Source organism: Monodon monoceros, unplaced genomic scaffold (genome assembly GCF_005190385.1).
Source record: "Monodon monoceros isolate NGI ecotype Baffin Bay Population unplaced genomic scaffold, NGI_Narwhal_1 Super_Scaffold_21, whole genome shotgun sequence".
Lineage (NCBI taxonomy): Eukaryota > Metazoa > Chordata > Mammalia > Artiodactyla > Monodontidae > Monodon > Monodon monoceros.
The window spans coordinates 83,514,657-83,533,519 of NW_021703778.1; the positions used below are offsets into that span (position 1 = coordinate 83,514,657).

Consider the following 18,863-nt stretch of genomic DNA (forward strand, 5'->3'; position numbering starts at 1 on the left):
CAGGGATTCAAACATGGTTTTCAACTTTTAGGAAGCAGTCTACAGAGCAGTTTATTATTAATTAATAGCTACAGTCAGCATCATAAAAGTTAACATTTATAAAAGATATTACTAGTAATCCTATTTTGCGCATGAGAATACTGAGACTTAGAGAAATAATGGAACTCCCCTAGTAAGTTAATAAGTGGTGGAACCAGTAATCAGGGCTGCCTGACTCTTGTGTACTATACCTCAGTCAAAATGAGAGGATTCTAAGGAACAAAACTCAGGGCAATGCTGAAAGCCAGAAGTGACAGAAGAAGGAGACATCCAAACCTCAGGTTAGAATTTGTCCTAGGTTCAAGACACCAGATCCCTTGTTTGTGAGTTCTCTCTGGAAGGGCCTTCATAAAGATGCTCAAAAGTACGTAGGTGAGGATACTTTTAGTATCCTTTTCTGATCTCTACTAAGGAAAAAAATTGTGTCAGACAGTGGTTCTCAAACTTCAGCACACGAGAGAATCAATCACCTGGAGGGCTTGTTAAAACACAGAGTGTTGGGCCCCACTCCCAGAGTTTTGAATTCAAGAATTTGCATGTCTGACAAGGTTCCTGGTGTCGCTTATGCCACTGGTCTGGGGACCACACTTTGAGAACCACAGGTGTAAGGGAACCCTATCAGTTGTTTCAAAATGAGTTCTCTTAGTTGGACCACGGATCATATGGAAATCCCTTATTTTTGAAAAGGTGGATCCCCAGAAAATCCCAAAAAGCATCTGGAGGTTATTTTTGCTTTTAAGAAAGGAAAAGGGCAAAGCCTAGGGAATACCAGAGCAGCGAGTTTTAATTCTGATATATGTATGTATGTATATATATACATATCTCCAGAAAAATCAATGTTACAGTTCCTTTTAGGAAGAGTGAACTAAATGGGAAGCACTCAGAATTCATTAAAAACTAATCTCAGCCTGAAAGACTTTTCTTTGATAAAAAGAGAGCTTTGTGGCCAAAGGAAATACAGGACAGTTGGCATGTCTCTCCACCTGCCAGGCAGATTTGTTCCGTTCCCCGTCAGGATTCTCCTTAGGAAAACTGTGAAATGCCTAATGGAATAAATGCAGGCTCTGACCCCTTTTCTTAAACATGAGTTGGAGCTTGTGAGAGCTGCACCTACTCTAGGAAAATGTGCATTTTCACGTATGTTCGATTAATAAGAGGGTGGATCTTTTTTTTCTTTTTTTTTTGCGGTACGCGGGCCTCTCACTGTTGTGGCCTCTCCCGTTGCGGAGCACAGGCTCCGGATGCAGAGGCTCAGCGGCCATGGCTCACGGGCCCAGCCACTCCACGGCATGTGGGATCTTCCCGGACCGGGGCACGAACCCGTGTCCCCTGCATCGGCAGGCGGACTCTCAACCACTGCGCCACCAGGGAAGCCCGAGGGTGGATCTTTTTGATCTGGATCATCTGAGCCACTTACGAGGATTTTCTCTGATTTTTTTTTTCACTGTCAGCTGTGACAACGCAGATTCTTAAAAAGGAAAGGCATCCTCTAGTTAAGTGTTTATGACAAAGTAAAGTATCATAATTCTGGCAGCAGCTCATGAGCAGGACTTAGGCTGGATCTAGAAGCAGACTCTGAGATGGAGAGTCAAATGCAAAAGGTTTGCTGGGAAGAGTCTCAAAATCAACACTTGAGGGAGTGAGGGATACAGGACTAGACCTGGTAGGGCAGCGGGGGAGGCTTGAATAGTGATGCTGTCTCAACAAAGGCTTCAGCAGATCTCGTGGGTAAAGAGATCGGGCCTTCAAACCCCGTATTGACTTGTCATTGGTGCTTACTGCCTCCGGGGAGGGACATATCTGTGGGCTAGGTAACTGCCTTAAGGAGAGGACAAGTTCTGGGGAAGGAACTCAGCTGTGAGCCATTAGCAGTGAACACTCCAGCAACAGGGGCAATGACTACCTTTGTTCTGAAGGGGGATCTGGGTTATGCAGGGGGACAAGGGTCGTACTTTGTTTCAGTGCCATAGAGCTGTCTAAACATTTACATATTGAACATTCAGTATATCCAAGGCAGGTGCCATGGGGTATCTAAAGAAAATCAGATAAGCATTCTGCCTTTATAGAAATGTGAACTATCCATTGCTACTTGCATAATAGACATAATTGGACCTCTTCTACAACATATTATTTATAACATTCCAGTTATAATCATAGAGTACGCTGCTGGGTACTAGGTATTGTAAAAAGCAGGTTAGACCCAGTTCTCAAAGCAGACAGACATTTTAAGGATAAAGCAATAATAATGGCTAACATTTACTGAAGCATTGTTCAAAGCACTGTTATTATTCCCACTTTATAAATTTAAGAAACTGAGACATAGAAAGTTTAAAAACTTGCTCAGGGGCTCCCCTGGTGGCACAGTGGTTGAGAGTCCGCCTGCCAATGCAGGGGACACGGGTTCGTGCCCCGGTCCGGGAAGATTCCACATGCCGTGGAGCAGCTAGGCCCGTGAGCCATGGCCGCTGAGCCTGCGCGTCCGGAGCCTGTGCTCCGCAACGGGAGAGGCCACAACAGTGGGAGGCCCGCGTACCGCAAAAAAAAACAAAAACAAAAAACCCAAAAAACTTGCTCAACATGATAGAGCTTATAGGAGACTGCTAGATTTTGAATTCTGGCTGTCTGATTGCAGAGCCCACTCAATGAGCCTTTCTTCATTCTATTATCATAGAAGAGTTATAGATAAATTAAAGTGCTCCACTTTTTTCCCTTTTAACAATTATTTATAGTAATTTTACACTTTTGTTTATTTCTGTATTCCTGCAAGCACTTTGTACTGTATCATGTACATGATATCATGTCACTTAATGAAGCTTAGTTGATATAAAAAAAAAAAGAAGAGTGTCAGTTCCCCTATCCCTTCACTGAATGCTGGTAGGAGAAACAAAGAATGGAAGATGATAATTAACAGTATGTAGAAGAAGTTCCATAATCCTTATATTTATACAGTAGAAGATCCATCTCTCATAAAACCCAGCTTCCTGTACCAAGATACTTAGCAAGTCCAAAATACGTATAAATAATCTTTGTCTGTGAAGATTAAAAGGTTGTGTTCTAATGTTTTTTCTTCCATGTACAAGCTAATGGCTGACTGTGACCCCAAGGCCTCTTACATTCCTTTCTGGTTTGCTCCAGAGGAAGGGTGAGCAAACCACCTGCTACCTGATTTTGATTCTGCCACCTTTTGAGCCAAGGATGGTTTTTGACTTTTTTAAATGTTTGGGGGGAAAATATCAAAGAAGAATATTTTGTGACATGTGGAAATTACATGGAATTCACATTTGTGTCCATAAGTGTTTCTGGCACACAGGCATGCCCATTCGTTTATGTATTGTCTGTGGCTGCTGTTCAAGCTACAAATGCAGAGGTGAGTTGTTGCGACAGTCTGTATGGCTCTAAAAGCCTGACATTTTCACTCTCTGGTCCTGTATAAAAAGGCATGCTGACTACTGCTATGAAGAGATTCTCAACCTGACTTAGCTCTGTTGGAAGCACTTGAGGGAGCTTTTAAAACTCCCAGTAGTCCCACCCTCACCCATTAAATCAGAATGTCTGGAGATGAGACCCAGTCATCAGGATTTGTTAAAGCTCCCCTGTGTTTCCCCAATGTGCAGCCAAGGTTGAGAACCACTGCCTAGAGCATGAATACATTTCGAGGGGCAGATGGACTAGGCTTCCCAGCATACAGGCGGCCAAATGGGAGAGAATGCAGGTCACTTATCACCACCCATGTGTGCAGGGGGTCATGTGAGCAAAGATGCTCAGGACCTCCAGATGCCCTCTGGTGAAAGCCCTTCCTGTGAGGAGATAGCCAGGATAAAGGGGACAGAGTGGACAGGAGAGGATTATACCAAATATCTTTCCCAGCATATTGACTAAGTTGAATACAAATTTCTCGCCGAATGGAACATCATGAAATGTGCAGGTAGTGTAGCCTTCCCAACCGTAGCTGCTAGGAGCAGGTGACCTAATTCCTTAGCATCCACTAATACGGCCATCTGGTTGAAGCTGTAGAGCACAGAACCAGTCATACTGTGCAGTGAGTTCAAGTAGAAGTTCTAATCCGCTATGTGGTCCTTGAACTGATCTGCTTCAGAATCACCTGGGAGGCTGTTAAACTGTAGACCTATAGAATCAAAATCTCAAGAACAGTCCCAGGAATCTGCATTTTGAACCAGCATCCCTGTTAATTCTTAAGAACTTTGAAGTTTAATCGCCATGTACCTAAATGGTTATCTCAGTGAATTCTTAGCAGATGTGCATGCCAAAGTTGTCCGACCAGTGGATTCAATTGGCTAAGCCAGTTACTAATTCCTTCCAGAGGCACACACACACACATTTAAAAAAAAATGGACTTACCAGATAAAATCTATAGTATATACACCAAATGGCCCATAAAAGAAGGGGTTATGGGGCTTCCCTGGTGGCGCAGTGGTTGAGAGTCTGCCTACTGATGCAGGGGACACGGGTTCGTGCCCTGGTCCGGGAAGATCCCATATGCCGCAGAGCGGCTGGGCCCGTGAGCCATGGCCGCTGAGCCTGCGTGTCCGGAGCCTGTGCTCCGCAACGGGAGAGGCCACAACAGTGAGAGGCCCACGTACCGCAAAAAAAAAAAAAAAAAAAAAAAGAAGGAGTTATTTTTTTTTTAAACAGTGGTGGAAGTCATACACTCGTTCTACCCATTACTGTCTTGCTCAACATTATAGATACCTCTGGTAAACTGTTTTAAGTATCTTAAATGGCACCAAATCTTCCTTTTTTGAAGATAGGCCTAATTTTTGGAAGTAGATAAACATCATTTGGAGTGAAATGCGACGAATAAAATGGGTGATTATGTTGGATCTGTTTTGGTTTTTTAAAAAATGAATTTTGGTTCTAAAGTGACCACACTGTATGATCAGTACACTCTTTAACCCCAAAAGACATGCCTTCATAATATTTTAGTGTATTTTGTCTAAAACAGAGTTGTTTTAGTTTATTCTAAAGTAAAGGAGAACAGTCTTTTGGATTTACCAATTCCAGTGTGTTTTGTGTGAAATCAACCCCATTTCTCTGTTGTCATTTCATATTTGAAGGTGTATAAGCCATCAGTATGGGGGTGTGTTTGCATTTTGAAACATGTGATTCTATTACAGGAAATCATTGTGGGGATAGGAGAAAATCACCACTTCATTTCTGTTTACTGGGGAGATACTTGCAGGGGAGGTGCCATCCTGGGGACAGGATGGTCTTTCACTTCATTAAAGTGCAGTTGATGGGTCAACCTTTGCATCAGAGCCAAAGGGCAGAATCACAGAGTAGACAGAACAACCTGTGTTCTATGGTGGCTTGTGTTGGGTAGAATTGCAAATGTACTTTATAATCAGATTTTAAATAGAATCCAGGTTGAACGGAGTGGTGAGATAAGTCCATGTGAGAGTAAATGCTGTGGGCAGTCCTGAAAGGTTTGATTTGACCATCTGGGACCTGAAGTGCCTATTTCTAAAATGAAAGGATATATTTTACGGGCTGTGTCGACCCTCCCAGAGTGCATGGGCGATGCCCCTTGATAATAGCACAAAGGGAGTTTGAAGTTTTCCATTTTCCGCTGGTCTAGGGGCATTGACTGCACTCATTGTGTGCTTATCGCCATGGAGGCAGGCTCATGTTCTAGAGTGTCCTGTCTGGGGCTTGCACACATTCTTGGATGTCTTTAATTTCACCAAGCTGAACAAAATTGAACACATAGATCACTGAGGCTTGATGTTCTGAAGGCAAAGATTTCAAAAAAGCAGGTACTAGTTTCCCTAGAACAATTGGGACACCGTAATACCACACTGATGTGGAGTCTGAATTACTTACGAGTCCTCTCATTCATCAATAGGAAAGCAGTTTGAGACATTCAGGTGACAACTTGTCCCTGCGACATTGTTAACTGATTTCTTTAAGGGTTCATGTTGGAGACGAAAAGTAAGGGAAAATCCCTGTGCCTATGGGGATAGTTGCTTTTAACTGCTCTGCTGGGCCATTTGCCTGGTCTCATGTGACACAGTTTCTGGCTTTCCTATTTCCTGAAGAACTGTATTTTGACATTCATTGGAAACATTCTGTCCCACAGGCCCCCATCCTCCCTTAAATGCTCCCCTTTGTCTTGGATTAGGATATTGCCTTCCAAATTTTAAAAAACAAAGATTGGGCAATATTGCTCCCAGAGGAGCTTAACTGTTTAAGAGTTAAAGACACAGAAAAATTATAACTTCTTAAGTACTGTAGTGGCCAGGGGTTGATGAAGAAAGGTGCCTTTGTTTGGGTGATTAGTTTGGACTCTGTTAAAACAGACAAAAATATCTTTTTTTGGTCTTATGGCGTAGGCAGGGTTTTATATGCTTAAAAGCAAATCTTCAACTGCATTCTCATTCTCTTACATCAGCCCGCTTCTCCCCTTCCCTCTCATGTGGCAAAACAATAAACAAAGTGACCACTGTTGGTGCCGTGGGTCTCTCTCTCTCTCTCTCTCTCTTTCTGGTACAGGCTCCCAGGATGGAACTCTTTAGCCGTTTAAACTCTGAAAAGTCTTGCTCCTCTAAGAGAGGACGATTGCTGAATGTTTGCTCGCTGGAGAATGTCCCATGGTCGTCAGCTTCCAAGACGCTCTGCAGAAGTGCAGGCTGCTTGAGCAGCTGGGATGGTGGGGGGCACCCCCGTCCTGTGAGGAATCCCTGCTTCAGGATCTCTGTTTTCTTTTTTCTCAGTATTTGTAAAGTCAGTGCTTTAGGTCGGAGGGTGTGTCTGGAACTCCAGGAAAGCATTGAAAGTACTATTTGTTCTTGAAAATGTTACAGTTAATCTCTTGGTCGGAGTCTGAGGGGAAGAAAAGATCTTTGTGAAGAAAGGCAACAAATCGCAAGCACGTATGTGTCTTCCCTGACTAGGGTTTCAGATTTGCTAACACTGATAACAGCAAAGAAAGGAGAGTTTTGAGAGGTTATTTTAAAGCGGTGGTTCTTAACCTGGGATGTGTGGATTCCCAAGAGGCCCACAGATGGTTTTCCAGGGATGGTGCTGAGGGCCGGTGGGTAGGGGTGGGATGGGCCCTCTAAAATTGAACAGAAACATTTGTACAAATAGGCCTTTTATTGAAGAGAGACCTATGATTCTCCTTAGAGTCTCAAGTAAAAAAAAGTAATAACTACTTTATTTTTGGTAGCTCTTTTCCTCTGTTATGGCAAAAGACACATAAAATAAAATTTACCATCTTAATTACCACTTTAAAGTATTGGGTTGGCCAAAAAGTTCATTTGGGTTTTGGGTTTTTCTATAACATCTTACAAAAACCTGAACGAACTTTTTGGCCAGCCCACTATATAGTTCAGGGGCATTAAATACGTTCACATTGCTGTGCAACCATCACCACTGTCCATCCCCATAATTCTTTTCATCTTGTGAAACTGAAACTCTGTACCTATTAAACAGTAACTCCCCATTCTCCCCGAGACCCTGGCAACCATCATTCTACTTTCTATGATCTTTGACCTACTCTAAGTACCTTATGTAAGTGGAATCATGCAGTATCTGTCTTTTTGTGACTGGTTTATTTCACTTTGCATAATGTCCTCAAGATTCATTATGTTGTAGCACATTGCAGAATTTCCTTCCTTTTTAAGGCTGAATAATATTCCACTGTATGTATATACCACATTTTGCTTATCCATTCACCCACTGAGGACACGTGGGTTTCTTCCATGCTTTGGCTGTTGTGAATATTTTATTTATTTATTTATTTATTTTTCTTATTTTTTTTGGCTGCATCAGATCTTAGTTGCAGCACACAGGATCTTTTGTTGAGGCATGCGGGACCTTTTCATTATGGCACGTGATCTCTTTGTTGTGGGGCTCGGGTTTCTCTCTAGTTGCGGTGCTTGGGCTTCTCTCTAGTTGTGGTGTGCGGGTTTTCTCTCCCTAGCTGTGGTGTGCGGGCTCCAGGGTGCGTGAGCTCAGTAGTTATGGCATGTGGGGTCCAGAGCGTGTGGGCTCTGTAGTTTGCTGCACGTGGGCTCTCTCATTGAGGCATGTGAGCTCGATAGTTGCGGTGCTCGGGCTTAGTTGCCCCGCGGCATGTGGGATCTTGACCAGGGATCGAACCTGTGTCTCCTGCATTGGAAGGCAGATTCTTTACCACTGGACCACCAGGGAAGTCCCTAGCTATTGTGAATAATGCTGCTGTGAACGTGCGTGTACAGTATAAATACTTTTTAAAAGCAAGTTCATAAGCACAAGTTTCCCCTTGTTTCTTTTGAGTTGTATATTAAGAGACTTTCTGAATCTGTGAAGCTTCTGGTGCCTCAACTTACTTTAAAGTTCTGAGTGAGTGTGCCTTGCACACATGTGTGTTCTTCCCCTGAGGGCATGTGGCCGGGCTCTGGAAGTTCTTCTCCTCCCTAAGGAGATAACAGCCGCTGTATAGAAAGCAAAGGGCTGGGGCATCCTCATGGGCCTTCTCCAGAGCTGACCCCTACCACTTTGCCTTATTCCCTTGGCAGGTTACTCCAGCCACAATGCAGAAGGATTGGCCAAAAAGGAGCCTCTTTGTGTGCTGGGGAGTGAGCAAGGGAAGGACCAATGTGTTTCTCCTCCCTAGTTCCCAAAGTCTGGGACTCCCTCCTTTTCATGCACTTGGCATTATGGTCCCTCCCTGGATGAGTGTGGATTTTGAAGTCAGACTTGGATTTGCATTCTGTCTCTCCCACTATCCGTTGCATTATTTGGAGGCAGTTATTAAAATTCTTTGAACTTTAGTTTCCCCATTTGTAAAATGGGGATAAAATACCTACCGTGAAATGACATTATTAAGACTGAGAAGACGTACATTAGGTGATGAGTGCTGAGCCTGACCATATAAATAGGAGCAGCTTCTTCATTAAAACCCAGGCTCTCTGCTACAAATCTAAAGGTAGGGATTTCTAATGTGAAAGCATTGCTAAATCTGGTCAAGGGTTTTTTTGTTTGTGAAACTTTGTGGAGTGGAAACCAGCAAGTCTACCAAGCAAACTGAAAAGATAAATCTGGACTTAGTGGCTATAAAGATGGAGGCATTAAAGGCTAAGCGGGGATGCGAGCAGAGAGAGAAATAAAGATTCTGTTATTATCTATAACGTGAGCATTGTCCCATCTCTGCAATTGTTGGCAAAAGAGAGGCAGGCTGTGTCACTCCATCGGGACATCCTTGACATGCCCTCATTTCTCCACAGTACATGAGCAAAACTCCTGCTGAGGAACTAACTTTGCATTCTTTTGAATATTTTAAAAGATTTTTTATGCAATCAACTGTACAATGAAGGAAAACATAACACTGTTTACATCTAAACATCAATAGAATCAAAAACAGGAAACAGCAAATCGCACACAGAAGACACCTAAACCAAGTCACTGTTTATATGCTCTTTCTATGTCAGTATTTATACAGAATTAATTTTATATAGCTGCTACCAGTGTGTATATGCCATTCCAAGTTCTACTTTTCCCCACTAATTTGTATAGATTCCCCCCATATTTCTGTAGTTCTCATACTTAACATTTCAAGTGGCAATATTTATATTGATTTGTTTTATATCTATATCACAAGCTTTGGGGTTGGTTTTTTACTCTAAAATAAATGTTTCTTTTACATAACTACTCAATGCTATTTCAATACAAATTCCTCCTCCCTTGTCAAAAGCTCTGATAAATATTATGACATTTGTCATCTTTTATGAACTTTATCTCTAGAAAGATTGTATTAATACTAATCAAGGCCACCAGCAATGGATAAATATACCTGAAGTGGAATTATTCCCATTTCCCCCAATACTGGCTTTGTAATTTTCTTTTCTGTGAATGTAATAAGAGTGGAGCAAGTATCTTATAGTTGCTTTAATTTTTAATTCTAAAAGTATAATGAATGTCAACATTTTCTTGTTTCTTAAAGCTGAACTATTTCTAACTCCGTTTGTATGAATTACCTAATCCAGGAATTGGCAAATGACAGCCCTTGGGCTAAATATGGCCAGTTGCCTGCTTTTAGAAATAAAGTTACTGGAACACAGCTGTGCTCATCTGTTTACATGTTGTCTACTGCTGTGGTTGAGCTACAGTGGCAGAGTTCAGTAGTTGCAACAGAGCAAAGTCTAAAATATTTACTATCTGGCTCTTTATAGAAAAAGTTTTCAGACTCTAATCCCATCTCTTAGCTCTTACTCACTCTTGTTCTACCACAATTTATGCTCCTGCAATATCAATGTCAAAGTACTGTAGTTCCCCACATGTTGTGATAATTTATGTTTTCGTGTCTTTACACATGCTCTTCCCTCTGTCTGGAATTTCCCAACTCCACCCTGTCAGGAAGGTTCAGCCTTCCAAACCCTCCTTGAGGGGTGCTCATCCTAAAAAGCATTCCCTTTAATTCAAATTCATAACTTTACTTTTTGTTAGAAGATATTGACAGTTGGAATGAGAATCAAGAAAACAATGCCTGGAAAAGCAGTTTATAAAACTATAGGTGCTATATAGAAGTAACAACTTCTAATAATAACTATTATTATACTTGGCAGCATCAGTGCCCGCCTTTGTTTCTACTTTTATTTCAAACCATTTACAGGGAGCTTTTTAGACCAAAGCACCCCTGTTGGCTCTCATGGAGTAAAGGATCTAAGAACACCTTTCCCATAATCTCTCTTTGTTAAATACCAACAACATATTTGGGTGCCTGGACTAGTTATTTTGGCAACACCAGAGGCCAATTCAGATTAATTAGATGTGTCAGCAATTACTGACTAATCATTAAGATGACTCAAAACATCAATCAACCAACCAAACCAAAAAGACCAACTCTCTGAGTTGTCCTGTTTGACTCCACAAAACAAGTTTGGAATCCTAGAGAAGCAATAAACATAAAATTCTGAGAAGATATGCTAAGGCAAAAAGCCTTTCTATCCATTGGTTGCAGGTAATTATGTTGAGAACATATATACTATGTATATAGATCTAACTATCTATCTATCTTTATTTATATATCTTTATATCTATCTATCTATAACGTATATATATTTTTAATGGGTCTGCATTCCTCTCTCTGCATCCCCTGCCTTTGGGAATCAAAATCATCTCATAGAAAATATTTTCATGAAATCTAATATATATAAAAACTGTATATTGTGTGTGTGTGTGTTTGTGTGTGTGTGTGTGTGTGTGTGTGTGTGAATACAGTGTACTAATTTAAACGATGATGTCCAGTGGATCCGGAAGGAGTTTAGAGATTTCCATTTGCTTTGTGAAAAGTTTGATATGTGTGTTGAAAGCCATGAAGTGAAGGTTCAGATTACGCCACGTGAAAGCTTGGGTGGTTCTGAATGCTGAGTCCCAGAGACAAAAGCTCTTAGTTATAACTGCATTTCTGGAGAGGAGGGCGCCAGTTCGTTCACCACTTCCATTAAGGAACAACTACTTCTTTTAGCGGTGCTTTTCTCTCAGGAAGTGCAATATATAGTAAGGGCAGAAAAATAAGCAAAGGAGGAAATCTGTTATTGATTTTCTTTTCTTCTGTGAAATTACATGAAAGCTCAATGGCTTGGAGCAGTAACCTAGTCAATAAGGCTCCATTTGAGACCACCTTGAAGTTCAATTCTCTCTCAATCCTTTTAAACTTCCTCTAGTGTTGGATTCTTTTGTATTTAATTATCTTTGGTGCTGAGATACTATGAAGCTTTTTTATTCATCACACCATAGAGGATTTTGCTAAAGGTAAAACTGTGAAGTATTCCCAGACAGTAAAGTTCCATCAGTCCTTTTTGGTTAGAAATCAATAGCACTGAAAACCAATCCTTAAAAGCCAAGGAAAAAAGATGAAGAAGGTGAATAGTAGGACTCCTTACTGTAAAGCAATTTTTCAATATTAGGGTGTTGCTGGATTTTCTTGGGTTTGAGCTGCAGAGAGACTAAGCTCAGTGTTTTCTCCAGTGGGAGTGGGGAAGGTCATTTATGTCAGGCTCACCATTATGTGAGTGTACATTTTGGTCATAATACTTGCTAATGTTTATTGAACATTTACGGTGTGCTTGATAGTATGCTGAGTCTTTATATGGTTTCTGTTCTGTAGGGAAGCAATAAGTCGCCTGTGTGAAGCTGTCCCCGGGGCAAATGGAGCCATTAAAAAGCGAAAGGTAAATATTGGTGTTTTTTTTTTTTTTTAGTTTCCCTAACTATGGGAAAGATAGTATCAAAATAGTTGTTAGTTCATTCCACCACATGACCCAAGGTCTAGAATGGCCTTGATTATTTGACATGCTATCTGAGATGCACTCAAAGTTGTTCTTGTCCCTCAAATTTTTCTGACTTGCCAGACACTGTCTGAAATGGTGATGCCCGAGGGTCAGAGTGGAGAAAGCACCTGGGTCTTTTCAAGTCATAAAATCTCGTTGCAGAGCTAGGTATTTACTTACCTTTGAGCATGGTATCTCATCTCTCCAAAACTCCATTCTTGTTCCTGTAAAGTTAAGCTGTTGAACCAGATGACCAATTTTGGTACCTTCCAATTTCAATATTTTATAATGTATGTATTCTGCATTTTAACATTTTAGACTTTTAGGACTCCATGGCCTATTTTCAGATGGAAACAAGAGTGCTGGTAGAGGTAAGGGTAATAAATGGGTAGAAGGAGCTTTTCATGTTGAAAGAAATCATGAGATTTGATGTTAGACTTGCACTTAAATCCTGTCTCTGCCACCTACTAACTGTGTGATCCTGATCAAGTCGTTTCACCTTTCGAATCCTTGGTTTCCTCATTTGTAAAGTAGGAGAAAATAGCCCTTAGTTTATAGAATTATGTAAGAATTAAATGAAGTGATGTGTAAGTGTCTTGCTTCCATTAGGCTTTCAACGCTAATGCTAGTTAGTATTATCCCTAGAATACTTAGTTGCTTTGAAAAGTCCAAAGGGGAGGTGCAATGGCTCTTAAGATAACTATATAAATTATAGAAGTATAGACTGTTTAAGAGGGGAGGAATTTTTAGAGATTTCCCAGTTGAACCCTCTCACTTTGCCAGCTGCTAAACTGTGGCTTAGAGAAGAGACTTGCCTTGAGTCACTAGGAAGATCAAGGTCAGCGCTAGCTGAAGAAGCCAGGTCTTCAGAGTCCCGGCTTTACTGCTCTATTTCCATACCACCCTGCCTAATTTTTTATCATTACTCATTATTTTGCATAGGACTGAACCCACTGTCACCCAGAGTGACTCAGATGAGCCACATGATCTGGGAAACTCTGAAGAATGGCTCTTGAATTCTACTAGAACTCCCATTTCTAGTTTCTCTGACAGAACCGATGGTCTGTTTGTAGCCTCTAGCCTCCTCCTGCCTCTCATAACCTCTGTGAATAGGAGGTTCCGACTGGAAGATCCCAACAAACAGGCTTATTCACTTAAGACTTTCTCATTTCAGGAGTAGTGGGAGTCCACACTCCAAAACAAAATAAAACAAAAGCAAACCAGGCTATCATCTTTCCAGAAAGTACACATGTAAAGAAGTAAAAAAAAAAAGAAATTTTTGAGCTAATTCCCTTTGATAGCTAGTTTTTTTATTGAGTACTTAATACATGCCAGGGACTCTTCCATGCACTTTATATTTTTTATATTCTTTTTCCTCCCAACTTGAAAAATTGTGGTAAAATACACATAACATAAAATCTACCATTGGAACCATTTCTAAGGGTATAGTTCAGGGATATTAAGTACATTCATACTGTTGTTCAATCATCACCCCCATCTATCCCCATAACTCTTTTTTTTTAAAGAAATAAAGTAATTTATTTGAAGAACAGAATATACTTAGAATTGTTTGCTTCTATAAAGCCCATTTCCCCCAAGCTTTAACTTCGAAATTTCATATTAAGCAATGAAGTTACTTTACACAATCTAGTTAAACAATTTATTAGGGATAGTCCCGTAACTCTTTTTTTATCTTGTAAAACAGAAAGTTTATACTCATTAAAAAACAACTTCCCATTCCCACCCCCCTCCAGCCCCTGGCAACCCCCATTCTACTTTCTGTCTCTATGATTTTGGCTACTCTAAGTATCTCATATAAGTGGAATCATACAGTATTTGTCTTATTATGACTGGCTTATTTCACATTACTTCACATAATGTCCTCAAGGTTCATCCATGCTGTAGCACATGTCAAAACTTCCTTCCTTACTAAGACTGAATAAATATTTCATTGTATGTATATATCACATTTTGCTTTCCATTTATCTGTTGATGGACACTTGGGTTACTTCCATGTTTTAACTATTGTAAATAATGCTGCTATGAACATGGATGTACAAATATCTCTTCAAGTCCTTGCTTTCAGTTCTTTTGGGTATATAACAAAAAGTAGAAATTGCTGGATCATATGGTAATTCTAGTTTTAATTTTTTGAGGAGCTGCTGTACTGTTTTCCATAGCTGTTGTACCATTGTACATTCCTACAAATAGTGTACAAGGGTTTCAGTTTCTCCACATCCTTGCTAACACTTGTTATTTTCCCTTCCTTCCTTCCTTCTGACTAGTTATAGGTCTACACAGATTTTCTATTTCTTCATGATTTAGTCTTGGTAGCTTTTATGTTTCTAGGAATTTGTCCATTTCATCTAGGTAATCCAGTGTGTTGACATACAACTGTTCATAGTATTCTCATAATCCTTTTACTTCTGTTGAATTGGTAGTAATGACCCCACTCTCATTTCTCATCTTACTAATTTGAGTCTTCTCTCTTTTTTTCTTAGTTTATCTAGCTAAAGGTTTGTCAATTTTGTTGATCTTTTTGAAGAACCAACTTTTGGTTTCATTTTTAACATTTAAAAAACATAAATATTCATTCTGTAACAAAATCCATAACTTACAGAGTGTTGTTATGTTATTTTTAAAGCCTCCAGCTAAGTTCCTATCAACAGTTCTTGGCAAAAGTAATCTTCAGTTTTCGGGAATGAATATAAAACTGACCATCTCAACATGCAGCCTCACATTGATGAATCTTGACAACCAACAGGTAAGATCATGAATGTCACTTATAGTTTAATATATCATCTATTTTTCTAGAACAGTCTGGGCATAATGAAGAGAATAAAGTTTCAGACAGTGTGCCTAAAACTTAATAAGACATGAGGGAAAAAAATCTTCCAAGGATTTATGTGTAGCAATAATTAGGACAACAGTATTACTAACCCATCACTGGGGCATTTAACTGTCTACATACTTGCCCCTACCTATCGGCTTTGTAATAAGAACTAAGGTGCAAAGAACATATTAAGTACCATTTGGAATATACTTGAGTCAGTCATTTATTACTCTCCGCTACCCCTCTCCAAAGGGAAAGAAATTCCATCATCAGAACTAACAGACTGTGTGTTGCACTGGGGATGCACATGAAGGACAGAGGGGAAGGGTGATGTTAGGGTCAATGTTCTAGCTAACCGAAATTTAAGCAGAAAACATTTTCTTCCAACCCTTAAGATTGAAAAGCCTTCTCAAATGTTATTGTGTAAACAACTTTTTCATCTTTGATGATTTATGATTCTATGGTGTGCCTGAGTTCTCACTATAAACATTATTTCTCAAAGAACAGCATTGTTGAAGCAAATATAAAAGATATACAGGCATTGCGCTAAATACGTACTTTAAACTAGGACACTCTTTTTTGACTTATTTTTTAAACTAAATTCCTTATATCAGGTTAGTTATGTATGTTAGAGTCTAATTTTTCTTTGTCTAATATGTAGTGATTTGAGGTTCTTAGTATTTAAGTTTTTACTGTGTGGAGTGTTATTGATCAGGGCTCACGCAAGGTTTAACGTGTACTTGTCAGTGATAAAAACAGTAAGAGGCTTTGAGGTCACATGTAGGTTGAAAGCCTGGCTTTGCCACTAACAAGCAAGTTACCCTACCACTCAATTTTCATCATCAGTGAAATGAGGATTATAGTCTTAAACATAGAGTTTCTGAGAAGATGGTCTTAGCAACAGTATGTGTCTTTTTGGGTTATTTAGAGGATTAAGTAAGATCATGTAAATCACTGGATGTAAATCACTCAGCACAGTGCCCGTTGCATGGTGCATTTTTCCTTGAGGCCTTTTCATATACTCAGTACTTAGCAGGGAAAGCATATTGTAATATGTAAAATTATAAAATTGTCAGTAACATATAAGTACAGTTATAAACATTTTGATTTCCATTTTTTACCAAAAAATTCACTTGCAGTTTTTTTTTAAAAATTTTTCTTGGAGTATAGTTGATTTACAATGTTGTGTTACTTTCTGCTGTATAGCAAAGTGAATCAGTTATGCATATACATAGAGCCACTCTTTTTTAGATTCTATTCCCATATAGGTCATATACAGAATATTGAGAAGAGTGCTATATAATTTATTTATTTATTTATTCATTCATTTATTTTTGGCTGCGTTGGGTCTTCGTTGCTGCACGCAGGCTTTCTCTAGTTGCGGCGAGCGGGACTATTCTTCCTTGCGGTGTGTAGGCTTCTCATTGTGGTGGCTTCTCTTGTTGCGGAGCACAGGCTCTAGCAACATGGGCTCATAGTTCTGGCTCACGGGCTTAGTTGCTCCACGGCATGTGTGATCTTCCCTGACGAGGGCTCGAACCCGTGTACCCTGCATTGGCAGGTGGATTCTTAACCACTGTGCCACCAGGGAAGCCTCCCTGTTTTGTATAGTAGGTCCTTATTAGTTATCTATTTTATATATAGTAGTGTGTATATGTCAATCCCAATCTCCCCAACCCCGCTTCCCCCCACCCCTAGTAACCATGTTTGTTTTCTACATCTGTGACTCTGTTTCACTTGTGGTTTTGAGGTTTTCTTTATTTTCTAAATTCAAAAGCAGAATAAAATACATTGCTTACACAGTAGTATAAAGCACCATAGAGGAAAATGTTTAATATGAAACAATTTTAAATAGATTCCTGTCTGGTTGAATCAAGATTGGTTATCCAAGAGAGATGATACCATTGATATCTGACAGCAGAACATATGGGGCTGTACTTGGAAGATGCAGCCAATCTGGGTGGAAGGTGAAACATTAATTGTCCTTCGGATGCTTTGCCCTCAAGACATTTGTGGATGTAAAATTTATTTTTAGTTTTCACCCATGTGGATGGTACCAGGGATGCTCAACTCTTTTAGTTATAGGATTTCATTGAGTATAGGAACCCTTGAATTATCTGAGTTTTGTAGGGGAGGAAGAGTAGGCAAAGCGAGAGCCATCATGATGACAGCTGTGCAGAATTGAATGAGCATTTTTAAAAATGGCTCTTTCCATGGGTGACTGAAGTGAATTGGGAATTTAGGAAGAAGAGGGTTGTGGTGTGTATGGTGGAGGGCACGTTATTCTCAAAATCTCTTTCCCCTCCGCTACCCTCTTCCAGGCCACTGCAGTTAGAGCTGGTATTGCCACACGTCCATAGTCTTTCAGGCGAATAAAAGGAGGGACAGTGGGCATGGGTGGCTTCCATGACCAGTAGTTACAGCAAAGAGCTGCTTTGGGGAGTGGCTCACATCTTTTCTGCACTGGTGGCATCGAATGGGCTGTGTTCAGCCCACCGCTGGAGTGGGGACCAAAGTTAGGATCTCACTGATATTAGACCCAGGGGCTGATTTTTAAAAATAACTTTGAACTATTCTGCAGACCTGGGGAGAATGGCCACGGGGATGGGGTTTGGGGTGTAAAAAAGATGTGCCGCTCTAGATGCTTAAACTCAATAAGCTTTATACGTTCCTTCAAAAGGACAGCTAAAATGTCCAAGGGATAAAGGCAGCAGAGAAGTGACCGTGTGGATGTAGCATGAGAAAATGATTTATCAATTAAATTTTCCTTAAAGAAAACTAGCCTCTGAAGTTCTAAGATAAATACAAGTATTCTCCCCTCACCCTTAACTTCAGAGATGTACTTTGGACTGAAAACATGAACAGCTTCAAGTTTATAGATACATTCATAGATGACAGAGCATTTATGGGTCAGATGGTTCACATTTATCTTCAGTCACTGAGAACATCAAGAATGTAACCATTCACTCCCAGAAAATGTCTCACAGAACCTCAGAGGCAGAAAATAAGATATTAAACATGCAAACATGCAATGCTTGCAATTTTTAAAACTTACCATATTTGGGGATGGGAAAATATATTTTGCAAAAGCAAGTTATAGGGGTTTTTATATAGTCCTTGTCTTAAAAATTCAAGCAACAGGGCTTCCCTGGTGGCGCAGTGGTTGAGAGTCCGCCTGCTGATGCAGGGGACACAGGTTCGCGCCCCGGTCTGGGAAGATCCAGCCCGTGAGCCATGGCCGCTGAGCCTGTGCGTCCGTAGCCTGTGCTCCGCAACGGGAGAGGCCACAACAGTGAGAGGCCCGCGTACCGCAAAAAAAAAAAAAAAAAATTCAAGCAACAGACTTCCTTGACATACTTTAATAAGGCGTTAAGCAAAAATGTCAGTCTGAGTAGCTCCTACTCCCACTATTTCTCTACTCGTTTCTACACTCCTATCATCGACTCTAACAGCTACTGAAATTGAGACGGGTACTAAAGAGATAAGGTAAAACGGGCAGAAAATGGAGACATCCTTTAATCTCCAAGAGGAGAAGCAATTCAAACACCTACAGAGGCCAGGCAGGTAATGCAAACTGTCCAGGTTCATGAACACACAATGGTGCGAGCACAGTGATAAATGATGAGTGCTACTTGGTCTCCATGTTGGGGAGACAACACTGGGGAACATCAGATGCTTCCGCTGGGACTATAGGTCAAGGGCTGCCAGGTCTTCCACTT

At 40.4% G+C, this 18,863-nt stretch overlaps 1 protein-coding gene across 2 annotated transcripts in view; it reads left to right on the top strand.

The window, feature by feature from the left end:
* SHC4 (SHC adaptor protein 4) overlaps positions 1-18,863 on the top strand; it is a 127,637-nt gene that overhangs the window by 53,931 nt on the left and 54,843 nt on the right. For both annotated transcript variants that reach the window (XM_029239131.1, XM_029239132.1), the window contains exons 3-4: positions 12,149-12,212; positions 14,956-15,075. In XM_029239131.1, the coding sequence (XP_029094964.1) occupies positions 12,149-12,212; positions 14,956-15,075 (184 nt within the window). The remainder of the gene's footprint in view (positions 1-12,148; positions 12,213-14,955; positions 15,076-18,863) is intronic.